The sequence below is a fragment of the Mastigoproctus giganteus genome, chromosome 13 (genome assembly GCF_048544385.1).
Source record: "Mastigoproctus giganteus isolate SK-2022 chromosome 13, ASM4854438v1, whole genome shotgun sequence".
Taxonomy (NCBI): domain Eukaryota; kingdom Metazoa; phylum Arthropoda; class Arachnida; order Uropygi; family Thelyphonidae; genus Mastigoproctus; species Mastigoproctus giganteus.
In genome coordinates this window covers 52,056,251-52,074,430 of record NC_143587.1, presented here as the reverse complement: position 1 = coordinate 52,074,430, position 18,180 = coordinate 52,056,251, and the positions used below count along the sequence as shown (strand labels likewise).

At 38.9% G+C, this 18,180-nt stretch overlaps 1 protein-coding gene across 1 annotated transcript in view; it reads right to left on the bottom strand.

Annotated features, from left to right (window-relative positions):
* The window catches only part of Faa (fumarylacetoacetate hydrolase), a 102,381-nt gene that overhangs the window by 24,603 nt on the left and 59,598 nt on the right, over positions 1–18,180 (bottom strand). The window contains exon 8 of the mRNA XM_090388054.1: positions 14,561–14,767. Coding sequence (XP_090244180.1) covers positions 14,561–14,767 — 207 coding nt within the window. The remainder of the gene's footprint in view (positions 1–14,560; positions 14,768–18,180) is intronic.

Genomic DNA, 18,180 nt, shown 5'->3' with positions numbered 1-18,180 from the left:
CTGCTCTTCTTGGACTAATGTTATTAGTGGAGTTCCACAGGATTCAGTGTTAGGTCCACTGTTGTTTTGTATATTTATCAATGATATTGATGAAGGTATATCAGGCTTAATGTCGAAGTTTGCAGATGATACAAAGGTTGGCAGGGTTATTAATGACAGTAATGGCAGTGTGCTACTGCAACAGGATCTAGATAATTTGGGCAAATGGACTAAGAAGTGGCAACTGAAGTTTAACCTTGACAAATGCAAAGTACTGCATATGGGTAGAAGTAACCCCAGAGGAACGTACCAACTGTGTGGTACTACACTTAAGGTGGTAGAAAATCAAAAAGACCTGGGAGTAATTGTGCAGGCAGATATGAAGTTTTCTGAGCAATGCAGACAGGCTGCCAGGGCAGGTCATGGGGTTTTGTCAATGATATAGGAATTTTGCTAGCAGGGAAAAGGAGGTGATTATCCCTCTGTATAAGGCAATGGTCAGGCCACGCTATGAGTACTGCGTACAGGTCTGGAGGCCTCATTTTAGGAAGGATGTAGATTTACTTGAGCGTGTACAGAGAAGGGCAACAAGATTAGTGAGGGGAATGAAGGGATCCTCTTACCAAGAGAGGCTTAAGTTCTGCAAATTGCAGTGGCTGGAGACTAGGCACCTGCGCGGTGATCTGATTGAGGTATATAAGGCCTTGAATGGGTTGAGCACGCTGAATTCTGATGGGATCCTTCCATTTGTTCAGATTACGAACCTAAGGGGGCATAAATTCAAATTAAGAAAAGACAGATGTAGAATAGATGTACGGAAATTTGCCTTTAGCCAGTGGGTGGTTAATTGCTGGAACAAACTTCCATCTGTCGTTGTGGAAGTTCATAGGTTGAATAAATTTAAGGAGGAACTGGACAGGCATTTGGAGGGAATGGTGTGATTTTTTTTTTTTTTTTTTTTGGCTGATGCTGCATAAGCTCATACATTTGCTTTCTTGCATCACATGCCACTACTACTACTACTATGCTACTGCAACAGGATCTGGAAAGGTTGAGCAGATGGGCTGAGAGGTGGCAAATGAAGTTTAACATTGACAAATGTAAAGTACTACATATGGGAAACAGCAACCCCAGAGCAACGTATCAACTCTGTGATACTACACTGACAGTGGTAGAGAATGAAAGGGACCTGGGGGTGGTTGTGCAGGCAGATATGAAGTTTTCTGAGCAGCGCAGACGGGCTGCAAGAGTAGCTCATGGTATATTGTCAATGATATATAGGAATTTTTCTAGCAGGGATAAGGAGGTTTTTTTTTTTTTTTTTTTGATTTGGTAGTTGTTGGCGCATCGGCTTGTGGCCATATTGCACCTCCCAAGGTTTTTGCAGTACTTTGATCCAAGCCCGAGGCGGGAATCGAACCCGCGACCTTTGGGTTGCCGGGGATAAGGAGGTGATTATTCCCTTGTATAAGGCAATGGTCAGGCCACACCTAGAGTACTGTATACAGGTCTGGAGGCCTCATTTCAAGAAGGATGTAGAGATGCTGGAACGAGTACAGAGAAGGGCAACAAGATCGGTGAATGGAACAAAGGGGTGCTCTTACGAAGAAAGGCTTAAGTTTTGCAAATTACAGTGTCTGGAGACTAGGCACCAGCGAGGTGATCTGATTGAGGTGTATAAAGCCTTGAATGGTTTGAGCATGCTCAATGCTGATGGGATTTTTCCTCTTGCTCAGAAAAATCACCTGAGAGGGCATAAATTCAAACTGAGGAAAGACAGATGTAGGATAGACGTGAGGAAATTTGCCTTTAGCCAGCGGGTGGTTGGTTGGTGGAACAGACTTCCATCCCTTGTAGTGGAAGTTGATAGCCTTGTTGAATTTACCAGTGTTGATCCACTGGTAACATTCTGGCCTATGTTACCAATTTATGGACAAATTCAATGGAAAAGTTCGGTGAAACACAAGCAGTTGCTCTTGACATCTCAAAGGCTTGATTGTGTTTGGCATAAAGATCTTCTAAACAAGCTTCCATCTTATGGTTTGCCAACTGTTCTTTGTAATTGGTTATCCAGTTTTCTCTCTGATCACTCACAGAGGGTGATGGTAGATGGACTTCACTACTAATGCTGGTGACTCTCAAGGTTCAGTTCTTTCCCTCCATTCTTTTCCTCTTGTATATTAATGACCTTCTTTCATTGATCAGAAATCCTATCCATAATTTTGCTGATGATAGCACATTGCATTCCACTTTGCAGTTTGAGAAACCTTGCCCTGCTCAATCAGCTTCAGCTTCTCGAATATCCGCAATCAATTTCTTAACTGCCGATCTCCAGGTAATTCTCCAGTGGGGCAAAGACAACTTACTTGATTTCAATCCTTCTAAAACTCAGTCCTGTCTTATATCTCGCAAAAAGGATTCTTCTGCTCCTATGCTTATCTTCAGTGACACTCCGATTTCTAGGCAAGATGATATTTATCTTTTGGGGATTACCCTGACTTCTAATCTCTCTTGGCACAAGCCCATTACAAATATTACTTCCTCTGCATCTAAAAGACTTGGTTTTCTCTTTCACTCTCGGCATTACTTTTCTTTCAAACGGCTGTTCACTGTATACAAATCACCATACCATGGAATATTGTTCCCACATCTGGGGTGGTGCCCCAAAAACCTCTCTCAGGCTTCTAGATTACATTCAGAAGAGGGCAGTTAGGTTAATTAATGACTCATCTCTAACAGAGTCTCTCCACTCTCTGTCTCATAGATGTACTGTTTCTGCTGCATGCCTTTTCTACAGATACTTCCATGGGCACTGTTCTTCTGAATTGGCTCCTATAATTCCCGCTCTCTCTTTAAAAACAGTTCGAACACGTGCCGCCACCAGCCAACATCCATTTACTGTCCAACTTCAAAAGCACATAACCAACTTTTCATCTTCCTCGTTTATTCATTCAACTGCCATTTTCTGGAACAACCTTCCTGAAAATTACAGTCTACAGAAGTTCAAGTCTAACGTCAACAAATATCTTCTTTCGTCTTCTCAACCTCATGCACGGTACTAAGTACTATAGGTTCTAATACTTCTCGTGTTTGGGGTTTTCATAAAAAAAAAAAAAAAAATGCTCGTCTGTTATTCTGTTTCTTTTTAAATATTTATTTGATTTTACGAGTGAAAAAAAGCTGCTTGCAAACATACGTTGATCCGAACAAAGTAGCCATTTTCATGTCATTTTCTTTTATTAGCAGAAAATCTTCAGATGGGAAAGCCTTGTAGAATTCAAATACAGTCGATTCCGGTTATTTGGGACACATCGGGACTAGTGCATTTTGGCCCGATTAAGCGGCTGCCCCAATTATCCGAAGTTTCACGTAAATAGTTAAAAATACAATGTACTCCCCCCCCCCCTTTACAATTGGTTCACTGTTCAATCAAATTACGTTACGATGGCGTCATCATTGTAAAGTACAGTTCACTATACGATGTGCAGTAAGCGCCGGTCATTGTGATCACGTTTGTGAATTGAATTTTAATTCTATTAAACAGCGATTCTAATTAGCGAAAATAGGAGGAATATTATCCATAGGATATAAAAGTAAAGATATGTTAAGTACAAATTTACCCTTTATTACCTTACCAATTAAAAAATTAAATGATACGTGAAATTCGGAAGATTATACGTGATAATCGGAATAATTAATACGTACTGTAATATGTACATACTAACTAAACTAGTTGACATTTCTGTTCAATGTCATTTGTGGGTGGGGGTTAATATTTAAAACAGTAAAAATATAAGAAATCAATAACAAAGAACACAGCACACACAAATTGCAAGCAACACGATACGCGCAAGTGAGAACGGAAGTAACAAATTACGAAGCTTTAAAAATAGGAATGAAGAGAAGAGCCTGAAAATTATTATTTTTTTTATATGATTGAAGATTCCATCGAAGTGTAAACACATTTCACCATAATAACCCACAGAATTCCAGCTGTCGGTATTATCGCAAATTCAAGAAGATCGAGTTTACTATCAGTTTATAATAGATTTCACTAACACAAAGGCCCAATAAACATGTGACTGCTAATTGTTTTTATTGTTTTATGGTTGTGACCTCCAGAAATTCGACCGAACTACGTGGTACGGTTGGGGACAATCGTAGGGTAATCTTCAGTGCTGCGGTCTTCTGCCCCGATTAAACGGCATTTTGTCCCAATTAAGCGAAGTAAATCCTGGCTATTTTCTCGATTGGGTTCTGTTTTTTAAGATTTGCCCCAAATAAACGGCTGCCCTGATTAACCGGTGGCCCAAATAACCGGAATCCACTGTAGTTTATTTTTGCAGTCTATATACTTATTTTTGAATCATATTTTGGCTTGAAGATCAATAATTTCAAGTTGCAATCTGGGATTGTAGTCTTCAGCCATAGAAGTGATGGGTTCTCGAACAAAAGCTTATGTTTTTTCATGGGATTTTATATCAGAAAATCAACTTTCAAACTTGTCAAAAAGTAATTGTAATAATGAAAGGCAACGATTCTTTGGAAATGTGTTTCTCCTTTAGCTCACTACAACATTCAAATTGTCATGTTCAACTGGGATTTAAATAATAGCAACTTATTCTGAAATGATTTGATGTCATCAAATAAATCAGACCAATTTTCCTTTCTCTTGTAGTTTTAAATTAAGAGCATTTAAATGACTAGAAATGTATATATGAATTGCAAGATCAAACAGCCACTCCATATTTGATAGTTGTTTTACTGGTTTCCCTTTTTCTGTGTTGAAACATTCGGTGATGTTTCAATAGCCCATTTAAGCCATGTGATCTTGTAAAATGTACAGTTGAAATAACCACATTCATAATGTGTTGGAGATCCAATACTTTCACATAAAGAGCTTCTTGATGCACAATGCAGTGAATTCCAATAGAAGTTTCAGCTCCAATATCTATCATTTTCTTGGTTATTCTACCCATAAGCTCAATGTTTTTACCGATAATATTTTTTGAACCGCCAGTTGTGACTAATACCAGGTTTTTAATATTTAATCCTAACTTTTCGATAGATTGGCAAAAATTTTCAAAAAGATTTTCACCTGTAGTTGTTCTGCACATACTCTGTAGATCAGCTAAATTTTCAACTGGTACAAAATTATCATTAATTCCACATATGAAGATGAGGAGTTGGGCTGTGTCGTTTACATCAGAGTGTCACATCCAGTGCCACACTAAAATATTTCATTTGTTTTATGTTTTCCAAAAGTTGTTTGAACAAATTCTTTCCAATATCTTCTACTCTTCGCATAATTGTTTGTTGAGACAAACTAATGTCTTGTATCATTGTTCGTTTCTCCGAACAAATTTCTTCCAAAATTTTTAACAAACTATGCTTAACAAATTCACCATCATTGAATGGCCTACTTTCAAAAGCGATCAAATGTGCAACTTGATAACTGGCACATACAGCGGATAAATTTCTTCACTGATACGTTTTCAGTATGTTTTGTTGTTTTCTTAATTCATTTTGTAACTTTGAACACTTTTCTTTTCGCAGCACTCCTTTATGTTGATCACAAGATTTATGATTGGAATCAGTGTCATTTTAAATTATATTCTTTAAAAACTCACACAGTCTCCTGATACACCAAACACACTGCTTTTTCGTGGTAATCAGTGAAGACATAGTCTTCAGTCCACCTTGGATCAAAAATGTGACACTCCAAATCGATTTTCCCCTTTTGGAACATATTTAAGAATGATTTTTTTAAAATTCAATACAAATTAATAATTAATTCAATGCAATGAACAAGTTATATCAAAATACATAACTGTATTTAGCATACATATGACTGCACTGAACCACACGTACCTGTTTGATTAGACCGGGGTTCGAGCCCGTCACCACCAAATACGGAGGATGCGGAAAGATCAGGGAATGACCACCGTATATTCCCGGAGTAACATGGCCTTAGTTGCTAATGCTCCTAAAAAAAAAAAAACCAAATAACCTGTTTGATACAGTCGAGCTGGACGCTTGCATGCCTGTACACGCAGTGGTGATCAATGCTGTTTTAGTTCACTGTCTGCACGGGTCTTATAAAAATTATTCGCGGGCTGTAGGTTGGACACCACTTAAAGCATTGTTTTAACTGAAGGGAGAATTCAGTTTGCTATGCCAAGTAGGGAGCTTATGGAATAGTTGTAAATTTTAATTTGCTCAAAATAAGGTTGTCAGAAGTAAAAAGTTGAGAAACACTTCACTATAGAACAGCACTAGTATTATAATTGATAGCTCAAAACATGTGGCCAGTAGTGAGCTGAATGAATTTTTTGCATAAACACTCACATGTGAATGTTCATGCAAAATATATTTAAAAGTAAAAAAGCATACCTGAAATGATTTACCCAGTCATGAATAGTAGCAAACTCTGCTTCCGTTGATATAACTGGGTAAATTCCAGTTATTATATAGTATTAGTAGTGGCAAATGATGCAAGAAAGCAAATTTATATAGCATCAGTAAAAAAAAAAAAAAAACCCACCACTTCCCATATCACCTGTACAAACCCTCTAATTTGTTTAGGTCTTCCACGAATTTATTTAAAACCTATTCACTTCCACAATGCCAGATGAAGTTTGTTCCAAACATCAACTGGCTGATGGCTGAAAGCAAATTTCCACACATTTATCCAGCAACCATCCTTCCTCAATTTAAATTTATGTCCCCTCAGTGAATGTTGTCTGAGCAAGAGGAAGGATGCCAACAGTATTTAGTTTACTCAATCCATCAAAGCTTTAAACACCTCAATCAGATCTCCTTACAAGTGCCAAGTTCCCAGATGATGAAAAGTCTAAGTATATGATATCTCTGCACTCATTCCAACAGATCCACATCCTTTCTAAAAAGAAGGCCTAACCACTGCCTTACACAATGGAATAATTACTTCCTTATTCTTGCTGACAAATTTTCTGTATATCACTGACAAAACCTCCATCAGCTGTCCTAGCAACCTGTCTGCAATATTCAGAGAACTTGCATGTCTGACTGCATAATTACTCCCAGGTCTTTTTTGTTCTCCACTACTCTCAGTGTGGTAACACATGGTATGTTATTCTGGGATTATTACTATATGCAGTACCCTGCATTTGTCAATGTTAAACTTCAACTGCCACTTCCCAGATCATTTGCCTAATTTTTCTAGATCTTGATCTAGACCTGCCTGCCAATCACTATAATATCTGCAAACTTAGACATTAAGCCTGATGTCTTCACCAATATCATTAATAAATACTGAAAACAAAAATGGGGGCCCACCGATAATCACTCTGTCTCACCCATTCAACCACACCTTTATCCACAGCAGTAACTTGCCCATAATTCCACAATACTCCAATCTGTATGGTAGTCATGTGGAACAGTATCAAAAGCTTTCCTGAAATCTAAGTATATGATATCAAAATTAATTTCTGCATCCAGTTTCTTTGTTACTGCACCATAGCATCCAATCAGATTAGTCAGACAAGATCACCCTTATCAAATCCATTGTGATTGCCATATAACTGAATATCTATCTAGATGGAGAGATCAGGGAAGATTGGATATATGTAAACAAAGGTTGGCAGGGTTGTTAATGACAGTAATGGCAGTGTATTACTGCAACAGGATCTAGATAATTTGGGCAGATGGGCTAAGAAGTGGCAACTGAAGTTTAACCTTGACAAATGCAAAGTACTGCATATGGGTAGAAGTAACCCCAAAGAAACGTAACAAGTGTGGTACTACACTTAAGGTGGTAGAAAATGAAAAAGACCTGGGAGTAATTGTGCAGGCAGATATGAAGTTTTCTGAGCAATGCAGACAGGCTGCCAGGGCAGGTCATGGGGTTTTGTCAATGACAGCCAAATCCTCTGCTTGCACCTTCACGATGGTGGGACTGTTAGTAATCCTGGGTATAACCTCCATGCACAAGTACATGATGGGTGACCACCCAGGTGTGAACCTACGTAAGCAGGGGTCGAGGTGTGGTGCCCACACCACATGGAGGAATGCCGCCCTTCTATGTTACCAGGCAGTACTAGGTAGTAGATGACTCTCATCAACCGGTGAAATACCACCACTTTGCTTATTGGAGGCTTGAAGTGGTGGAACCCATGTTTAGTCTCTAGAGCTAAGTTCCGGTCAACTCTTCCCTATCTCTTCCATCATGCAGTATGACTGATGACTTTTGAGGTTATGATGAACATCGTGGCGAGATCCAATATTCCTTACATTTCAAGGGTACAGCTCTAAAACGGTGTTCGCAGGCCGGCCGCTAATTAGTACACCGGACTGAACCTATTGGTAACTCTCTAGGAGGCTTCCGGATCAGCTAGTGTATAATCTTGCTACCTCTACTCTGCCAGATAGTGACTGGAGGGAGTCCGAGTAGTGGGTATGCGGGGAGCATTGCCGAGGCCACGTTATGTCAAGGATCCGGGTATATTCTTACCACATGTACGCCATATCCAAAAATTTCATTACTTCATACAGCATGTCCCACCCACTTTTTCTTACTATTGAATACACCATGAATTGTCAAACTAATAGAGCAAGCTTATCTGCAAAAAGATCTAAACCTCCCAAGGACTTCCTAATTCATTTCACAAATATACGTGGTCTCAATTCTAATCTCAACGATGTCCATTTCCATTTGCAGTCTACCAAACCCCATGTACTTTTTCTGACAGAATCTCAGGTATCGGTTGATTCAACTACTGTTCATCTCGGTTGCCCAAACTATTCGCTATATGATTCCTTTCGCCTCAAAGGTGGTACTTGTGCATATGTCCGTTCTGATATTCCCTGTCAGAGACTTGGCAATTTGGAATCTCCTCTCTTTGATCTTCTCTGGCTTAAAATCTCTCTACCTCATTGTGTCAAATTCATTTGTTGTCTCTACCGTTCTCCCAACTCCACTAATCACTTGGAGCTCTTTGACTTCCTTTCTTTGCAACTTGACTTTCTCCAGTCCAACTTTCCTAACGGTGAGGTAATTTTCCTTGGTGGTTTTAATGTTCACAACTCCAGCTGGCTTCCGTTTTCTAGTCACACCGACCCAGCAGGTCGAGATGCTGAGGCTTTTGCAATTACTAATGACCTAGCACAGATTGTTCATTTACCTACAAGAATACCGGACAATCCTAATCATACAGCCAATACGCTTGAACTTTTTCTCACAAACAACCCTTCAAAGTACACGGTCGAAGTCAGAGGACCTTTAGGCACTTCAGATCACAACTTGGTGATTGTCTCTTCTCCAATGGAACCTTTATCTCATGGCTATTCCCAACCTCGTGTTGTTTGGCATTACAAGAATGCAAAATGGGATGACCTGCGAGACTTCTTTTCTTTGGTCGGATTACTGTTTCAAAACTTCTGATGTCAACGTTTGCTCAGATCGTGTCAGTGAAATTATTCTTGTAGGAATGGAATCCTTTATCCCACACTCCACTTTAAAATCTCGTCCTTTATCTAAACCTTGGTTTTCCAATAAATGTGCTAAGGCTGTTCAAGAGAAGAATGTTGCATATCGTAATTGGCTTGTTTCTAATTCTTCAGTTTCATTTTCTGCCTACACCAAAGCTCGCAACAATTGTAAAGCAGTTATCAATCAGACCAAACTAGAGTTTGAACAGGCTAAGTGTAGAAACTTGCTTCTTGCCCTAATGGTAGCCGAGCATTCTGGTCTCTTGCCAAAGCTATTGGCCGCAACTTTTGTCCATCTCTGCTCCCACCTCTGTCCAAACCAGATGGTTCTGTTGTCACTTCAGCCAAGGATAAAGTTGACATGCTAGCATCCCATTTTTATTTCAGCTCATGTATTAATGATCTTGGTAAAACACCTCCCACCATTCCCAACAAGCTCCATTCAATGCCTCCTGTGGTCTTCCGTCAAAAGGATATCAGAAGGATTTTGATGAATCTTGATGCTAAGAAAGCTCCAGGTCCTGACGGTATTTTTCCACTTGTTCTCAAAACCTGTGCTCCTGAACTTACTCCTATTCTTTGCCGCCTTTTTTCACTTTCTTATTCCAAAGGTGTTTTTTCTTCTGCTTGGAAATTTGCTCATATCCAGCCAGTTCCTAAAAAGGGTGACAAATCCCTCCCATCCAATTATCATCCCATTGCAATTACTTCTATTCTTTCTAATGTAATGGAGAAATAAATTAACCGCCAACTCTTAAACTACCTAGAAACCTTCCGTCTGATCAACGATCGCCAGTATGGATTCCTTCAGTGTCGACCCACTGGTGATATTCTGGCTTATGTTACCCATTTATGGACTAATTCAATGGAAAGGTTCGGTGAAACACAAGTAGTTGCTCTTGATATCTCAAAGGCTTTTGATCGTGTTTGGCATAAAGGTCTTCTAAATAAGCTTCCATCTTATGGTTTGCCAACTGTTTTTAGTAATTAGTTATCCAGTTTTCTCTCTGATCGCTCACTGAGGGTGATGGTAGATGGCTCTCTGTCTTCTAACTTCTCCACTAATGCCGGTGTCCCCCAAGGTTCAGTTCTTTCCCCCACTCTTTTCCTCTTGTATATTAATGACCTTCTTCCATTGACTGGAAATCCTATCCATAGTTTTGCCGATGATAGCACATTGCATTCCACTTTCCATTTTGAGAAACCTTGTCCTGCTCAATCAGCTTCAACTTCTCGAAAATCTGCTACCAATTCCTTAAATGCTGATCTTCAGGTAATTCTCGAGTGGGGCAAAGACAACTTAGTTGATTTCAACCCTTCTAAAACTCAGTCTTGTCTTATATCTCGCAAAAAGGATTCTTCTGCTCCTATGCTTATCTTTAGTGACACTCCGATTTCTAGGCAAAATGATATATCTCTTTTGGGGATTACCCTGACTTCTAATCTCTCTTGGCACAAGCACATTACAAATATTTCTTCCTCTGCATCTAAAAAACTTGGTTTTCTCTTTCGCTCTCGCCTTTACTTTTCTTCCAAACAACTGCTCACTCTGTATAAATCGCTAATCCGCCCTGCCATGGAATATTGTTCCCACATCTGGGGCGGTGCTCCATTCAGAAGAGGGCAGTTAGGTTAATTAATGATTCATCTCTAACAGAGTCTCTCCACTCGCTTTCTCATAGACGTACTGTTTCTGCTGCATGCCTCTTCTACAGATATTTCCATGGGCACTGTTCTTCTGAATTGGCTTCTATAATTCCCGCTCTCTCTTTCAAAACAGTCCGAACACGTGCTGCCGCCAGCCAACATCCATTTACTGTCTAACTTCAATCCCACAGAACCAACTTTTCATCTTCATCATTTATTCATTCAACTGCCGTTTTCTGGAACAACCTTCCTTCATACGTATTTCCTGAAAATTACAATCTACAGAAGTTCAAGTTCAATGTCAACAAATATCTTCTTTCGTCTTCTCAACCTCCAACCCAAGCACGGTACTAAGTAGTATAGGTTCTAATACCTCTCGTGTTTGGGATTCACATAAAAAAAAAAAGGGAAAAGGAGGTGATTATCCCTCTGTATAAGGCAATGGTCAGGCCATGCCTTGAGTACTGCGTACAGGTCTGGAGGCCTCATTTTAGGAAGGCTGTAGATTTACTTGAACGTGTACAGAGAAGGGCAACAAGATTGGTGAGGGGAATGAAGGGATCCTCTTACCAAGAGAGGCTTAAGTTCTGCAAATTGCAGTCGCTGGAGACTAGGCACCTGCACGGTGATCTGATTGAGGCATATAAGGCCTTGAATGGGTTGAGCACGCTGAATTCTGATGGGATCCTTCCACTTGTTCAGATTACGAACCTAAGGGGGCATAAATTCAAATTAAGAAAAGACAGATGTAGAATAGATGTGCGGAAATTTGCCTTTAGCCAGTGGGTGGGTAATTGCTGGAACAAACTTCCATCTGTTGTTGTGGAAGTTGATAGGCTGAATAAATTTAAGGAGGAACTGGACAGGCATTTGGAGGGAATGGTGTGATTTTTTTTTTTTTTTTTTTTTTGGCTGATGCTGCATAAGCTCATACACTTGCTTTCTTGCATCACATGCCGCCACTGCTACTACTACTACATTTTTCCAATTTTAAAAGGTGAGGGATAAGGATGAAATAGTTTTCTAGCAGCCAATTTTTTGTCATAACTAAGATGACCCAGGCCACTAGGTATCAGAAGTATAGTGTGCTTGCAAGATGAAAAACTAATTAACTTTTAATCTGAATCTTTTCAAACAGTACTGACAGAGACACTATACGCTTATGGTGATGTTTGTTCGTTCTTTGTTTGTTATTTGGTTTTTTAGGAGCATTAGCAACTAAGGCCATATTGCTCCGGGATATATGGTGGTCATTCCCTGACCTTTCCGCATCCTCCGTATTTGGTGGTGACGGGCTCGAACCCCGGTCTAATCAAGAAGTGTGTGCTATGCACTGCTGCTCCTTCCCACTTGGCTACGGAGGCACCTTATGGTGATGGCAAAATGATTAACTATGGAGCTCGAAGTTCGGTGCCTGTGGTAAGAAAAATTATTTAAAGACAGACGGCAAGGTCAGCTAGACAGAACAGAATTATACGTGAAATAAAGCATGGTTTCATTAAAGCAAAATGATAATTATGATATAATTTATTTGGAGTACCCCAAAATTTTGCTCACCTTACTGTTCCAATTTTATCATGTAGAAAATGTAATATAATTAACTATTACATTTATAGAATATGCAATTTAATATTATGGAAGAACACGATGTAATTACAATATGAAATTTTGTATTACTGAAGGGGTTTCATTAAAGGCTGAAATATATATTACTTGTTCTCCACGTTACATGAACACTTTTTTTTTAACATTCATTTCATCACTGATAAAAAAGGCAGTTACACAATATTCTATTTATATTTTAACAAGGTAATCTCAAATAAATCATGTTTAAAAAAAAGTTTTAAAAACTTTAATGTAAATATTTTTTTAAATTGCTGATTTGCCATATTCTGACATGGACCTGATTAATTTCATGGGCAAAACAAGACCCACAGACTGCAGTTTGGTGATTCCCCCTTATCAGCTTTGTCATATCATCTAATTCATCAATATTAATCAAAAAGATACCTGAGTGTGTGTGTGTGGGGGGGGGGAAATCACACCTTATTGTATGAAGTGAGAAAAGAAAAAAATAAGCAAGTAACTGTGGAAAACAGGCCTTGAGCTTCGAGTTGCATATCGCAAAATTTTATAGCAACGACCGACAAACTGGCTTAAAATAAATTTATGGAAATAAATAAATAATATCTATATAAAATACTAAAACAGAGATAAAATTTAAAATAAAATAAAAGTGTTAAAATACAATAAAGTAAGGATAAAACTAATAAAATATACAGTAGCTTTCGAGACAAAGTGCCTCTTCATCAGTTAGTCGGTGAATGGTGTACTCCAGTATATATTGTTGGTTACAACAGCAAAAGTCAGCTGAGCATGATCATGCATCACGAGTCTGGTGTTGATAGAGCAGAATTATGTACATGTTATGATTGACAGCACTCCCTGTACTGGAAAACAGTAGATTCCATAATGGGGTGCAAGTGCACTCCCCTAGTGCGATTCATGGTTTTATTACTGCTAGCTATGTGCAGTGCCTCAAACCATGAGCGCTGGTGGTAATCACATGAATAGTTGACGATTTCAATATCTGGTCGGGGGATCAAGATTGTGCTGCTCAACCCAATAATGCTCGGCAACTGCAGAGCATTCAAAATTAGCAGTGCGAAGAGCCACCTCATGTTCAGAAACCTGATCTTTCAATCTTCTACGGGACTCACCTACATAACACCCCCACAATCTTGATCCCCAATGGGATATTGAAATCGTTGACTATTCACATGATTACTGCCAGCACTCATGGCTTGAGGCACTGCACATAGCTAGCAGCAATAGTACCATGAATGCACTAAGGGAGTGTGTACTTGCACCCCATTATGGAATCTACTGTTTTGAAGTGCGATGAGCACTGGTGATCATCACATGTACGTAATTCTGCTGTACTGGCACCAAACTAATGATGCATGATCATGCTCAGCTGACTATTGCGCTGTTGTAACCAACAATATATACTGGAGTACACCATTTGCTGAGTAAGCTGATGAAAAGGCACTTCATCTCAAAAGCTACTGTATATTTTATTAGTTTTATCCATTTTTTTTGTATTTTAATGCTTTTATTTTATTTTTTTATCTTTGTTTTAGTATTTTATGTAGATATTATTTATTTATTTCAATAAATTTATTTTAAGTCAGTTTGTTGGTCATTGCTAGAAAATTTTGTGATGTGAAGCAAGTAACTGTCAAATGATGTAAGGCCCAAAAAATTAGTTAAAATTAAATATTAAATCTATAATAAGAAAAATTCATATTAATATTAATTAAATATAAAATTCATAAAAAAAGTACCAATAATTACCATACCTATCTGTAAATATCCTGATAAATATGGTAGTTATTGCAAGCTACACAGATTATATTTAAAGACAAATACCATAATATCTCGTTAAGAAAAATTCTTTACTTACATTTAATGGCCACTTCTAAATTAATATCAAAGTTCAGTGGCTCCTTCTGATAAAGATATGAAAAGGGTTGTGGATTTTGTGGCACACAAGGACAGTGAAAAGCCTGCAGAGCTTCCAGTGTTACAATCCATGGACTTATAGTAGTACCCAAACTTTTGGATAAAAATGGCCCCAAAGGCACATATTCCCACTTTTGAATGTCCCTAGCTAGAGAGAATTAGGATTATGGGAAATGGAGAGGAGGCATACAAAAGATATATAATATTAAATATAATATAATACACATATATTAAACAAAAACACATGTTAAAAAGTGACATATATGCCTCTTCTTAAAAAGAAATAAACATGTATAAGTATAGTGCAAAGGCATCAATAATACATAGCCAAATCTGAATTAACAGAATGTTAGCAAAACGGCATCGTTTTTAGTTATATCTCATATTGTGAATACCTTCACAACGAGTTGCCATGATATTGCACTACTTAAAATAAGTAATGCTTCACCTGAGGAGAAGACTAATGTTACTTATTCTCAGATGGATACCACCACCCAGACGGCACCGTTTCAGGGCTTTTTGGCCCTTCTTCAGTGGGTGGGTAGGTACCCGAGTGATGCAATGATGGCAAAACAGTTATGAAGTATAACTCCACAATATGAGAGATGCCTGATGGTGCATGATGTGTTTAGTAGTAGTAGTAGTAGTAGTGGCACATGATGCAAGAAAGCAAGTGTAGGAGCTTATGCAGCATCAGCCAAAAAAAAAAAAAAAATCACACCATTCCCTCCAAATGCCTGTCCAGTTCCTCCTTAAATTTATTTAACCTATCAACTTCTACAACGACAGATGGAAGTTTGTTCCAGCAATTAACCACCCGCTGGCTAAAGGCAAATTTCCGCACATCTATTCTACATCTGTCCTTTCTTAATTTGAACTTATGTCCCCGTAGGTTGGTAATCTGAACAAGTGGAAGGATCCCATCAGAATTCAGCGTGCTCAACCCATTCAAGGCCTTATAGACCTCAATCAGATCACCGCGCAGGTGCCTAGTCTCCAGCCACTGCAATTTGCAGAACTTAAGCCTCTCTTGGTAAGAGAATCCCTTCATTCCCCTCACCAATCGTGTTGCTCTTCTCTGTACACGCTCAAGCAAATCTACATCCTTCCTAAAATGAGGCCTCCAGACCTGTACGCAGTACTCAAGGCGTGGCCTGACCATTGCCTTATACAGAGGGACAATCACCTCCTTTTCCCTGCTAGCAAAATTCCTATATATCATTGACAAAACCCCATGATCCGCCCTAGCAGCCTGTCTGCACTGCTCAGAAAACTTCATATCTGACTGCACAATTACTCCCAGGTCTTTTTCATTTTCTACCACCTTAAGTGTAGTACCACACAGTTGGTACGTTTCTCTGGGGTTACTTCTACCCATATGCAGTACTTTGCATTTGTCAAGGTTGAACTTCAGTTGCCACTTCTTAACCCATCTGCCCAATTTATCTAGATCCTGTTGCAGTAGCACACTGCCATTACTGTCATTAACAACCCTGCCAACCTTTGTGTCATCTGCAAACTTCGACATTAAGCCTGATATACCTTCATCAATATCATTGATAAATACACAAAACAACAGTGGACCCAACACCGAACCCTGTGGGACTCCACTAATAACATTAGTCCACGAAGAGCAGCACCCATTGATTACCACCCTCTGTCTTCTCCCACTTAACCATCCTTTTATCCATTGTAGCAACTTACCCTTAATACCATTCTGCTCCAATTTGTACAGTAGTCTTCCATGCGCAACAGTGTCAAAAGCTTTCCTGAAATCCAAGTATATGATATCAAAATTATTTTTTGCATCCAGTTCCTTTGTGACCACATCATAATAACCAATCAAATTTGTCAGACAAGACTTTCCCTTAACAAACCCATGCTGTGTTTGAATTATTGCTGCAGTCTTGTCTAGATGATCCTGCAATGCATCTTTAACCAGCGACTCCATTATTTTACCCGGAACAGAAGTTAAACTAACTGGTCTGTAATTACTCGTGTCACCCTTCGATCCACCTTTGTGAATTGGGGACACATTTGCACATCTCCAGTCCGTGGGAACCTCCCCTGAGTCCAAGGATGCTCTCATAATTATGGCTAAGGGTTTGCTTAGTTGCTTTGCCGCCTCCTTTAAAATAACTGGATAGATCCCATCCACCCCTGGTGCCTTTTTTATGTTTAACTTCAACAATTTCTCCTCCACTTTGCTCTCAGTTATTACAAAATCATTAAGCACACTGCTACAATTTGATAACCTTCTTCCATTTTCAAATTGTAATAATTCCTCACGTGTGAATGTAGATGCAAAATACTCATTCAGTTTGTTTGCTATCTGAGCAGGATCATCAACAGTCGAACCATCGATGTCAAGTGGACCAATCATATTCATCCCCTTCCTTTTAGAGTTTATATAAGTAAAGAAATCCTTGCTGTTTTTCTTAGCATCTTTTGCCAAAGATTTCTCGTAATCCGCCTTCGCCTGCCGAACCTCCTTTGTGACCTGATTACAGACTAGCTTATATCTGCTACAGGCTTCTGCGTCACCTGATAATTTATATGCATCCCATGCATTTTTCTTCTCTGTCACGAGTCTCATTAGTTCATTTGATAACCATTTAGGCCTAAACCTTGAACGATATTTCTTAATCGGTATATAAAGTCTAGTAGCTTCCACGATTAATTCTTTGAATGCTTCCCACTTAGAATTTACTGTTTGTAACATCGTCAGTTGATCCCACTGTACAGAATTTAAAAACTGTCTGAGACCACTGTACTCCCCTTTACGGAAGCAAAAACCCTTTCCTTTACCCCTGACGGTAGTTACCTCTTTGAGTAAATCCCACTTCAGCACACTGTGATCACTGCCACCTAGTGGTTCCTTTATCTGCAAATTCTTAATACACGAATGATCACTGCTGATAACCAGATCAAGAGTGTTACTTTCTCTGGTTGCCTCTCGAACATGCTGCTGCAGAAAACAATCATCCAATAACTCCACAAAAGTCTGACTAGTGTGTGAGTGACCAACCCACAAGTTCCAGTCAATATCTGGGAAGTTAAAATCCCCCATTATAAGACATTCTGATTTACTGGCCCACTCTTATTTCTCTGTACAATTGTTCATTGTACTCATTCAAGTCATTAGGCCTATAACACACTCCTACTCTTATTTTTCCTTTCGCAGTGCTTATCTCACACCAAACTGACTCAACAGAGCACTGTTCATCTATATTAACTGGGTGCACTTCCTTTGATTTTATGTTTTTCTTAATTAACAGCATAACACCCCCTCCCTTTCTGTCCTGTCTATCCTTTCTGTACACATTGTACTCCCCAAATTCCAGTTCTGCATTCCTTATATCTTTGTGACACCACGTCTCTGCTATCCCAACAATATCCGCCTTTGATGTCTTGACCAACACTTCAAATTCATCAAATTTATTTTATGAATTTTATGTTTAGACTATAAAGCGTTTGGGGCTGAAGTCTCAAGCTATGGAAAAGTCTAGACTATGTATAAGTATAGTGCAAAGGCATCAATAACTTATTCGAAGTAGTGCA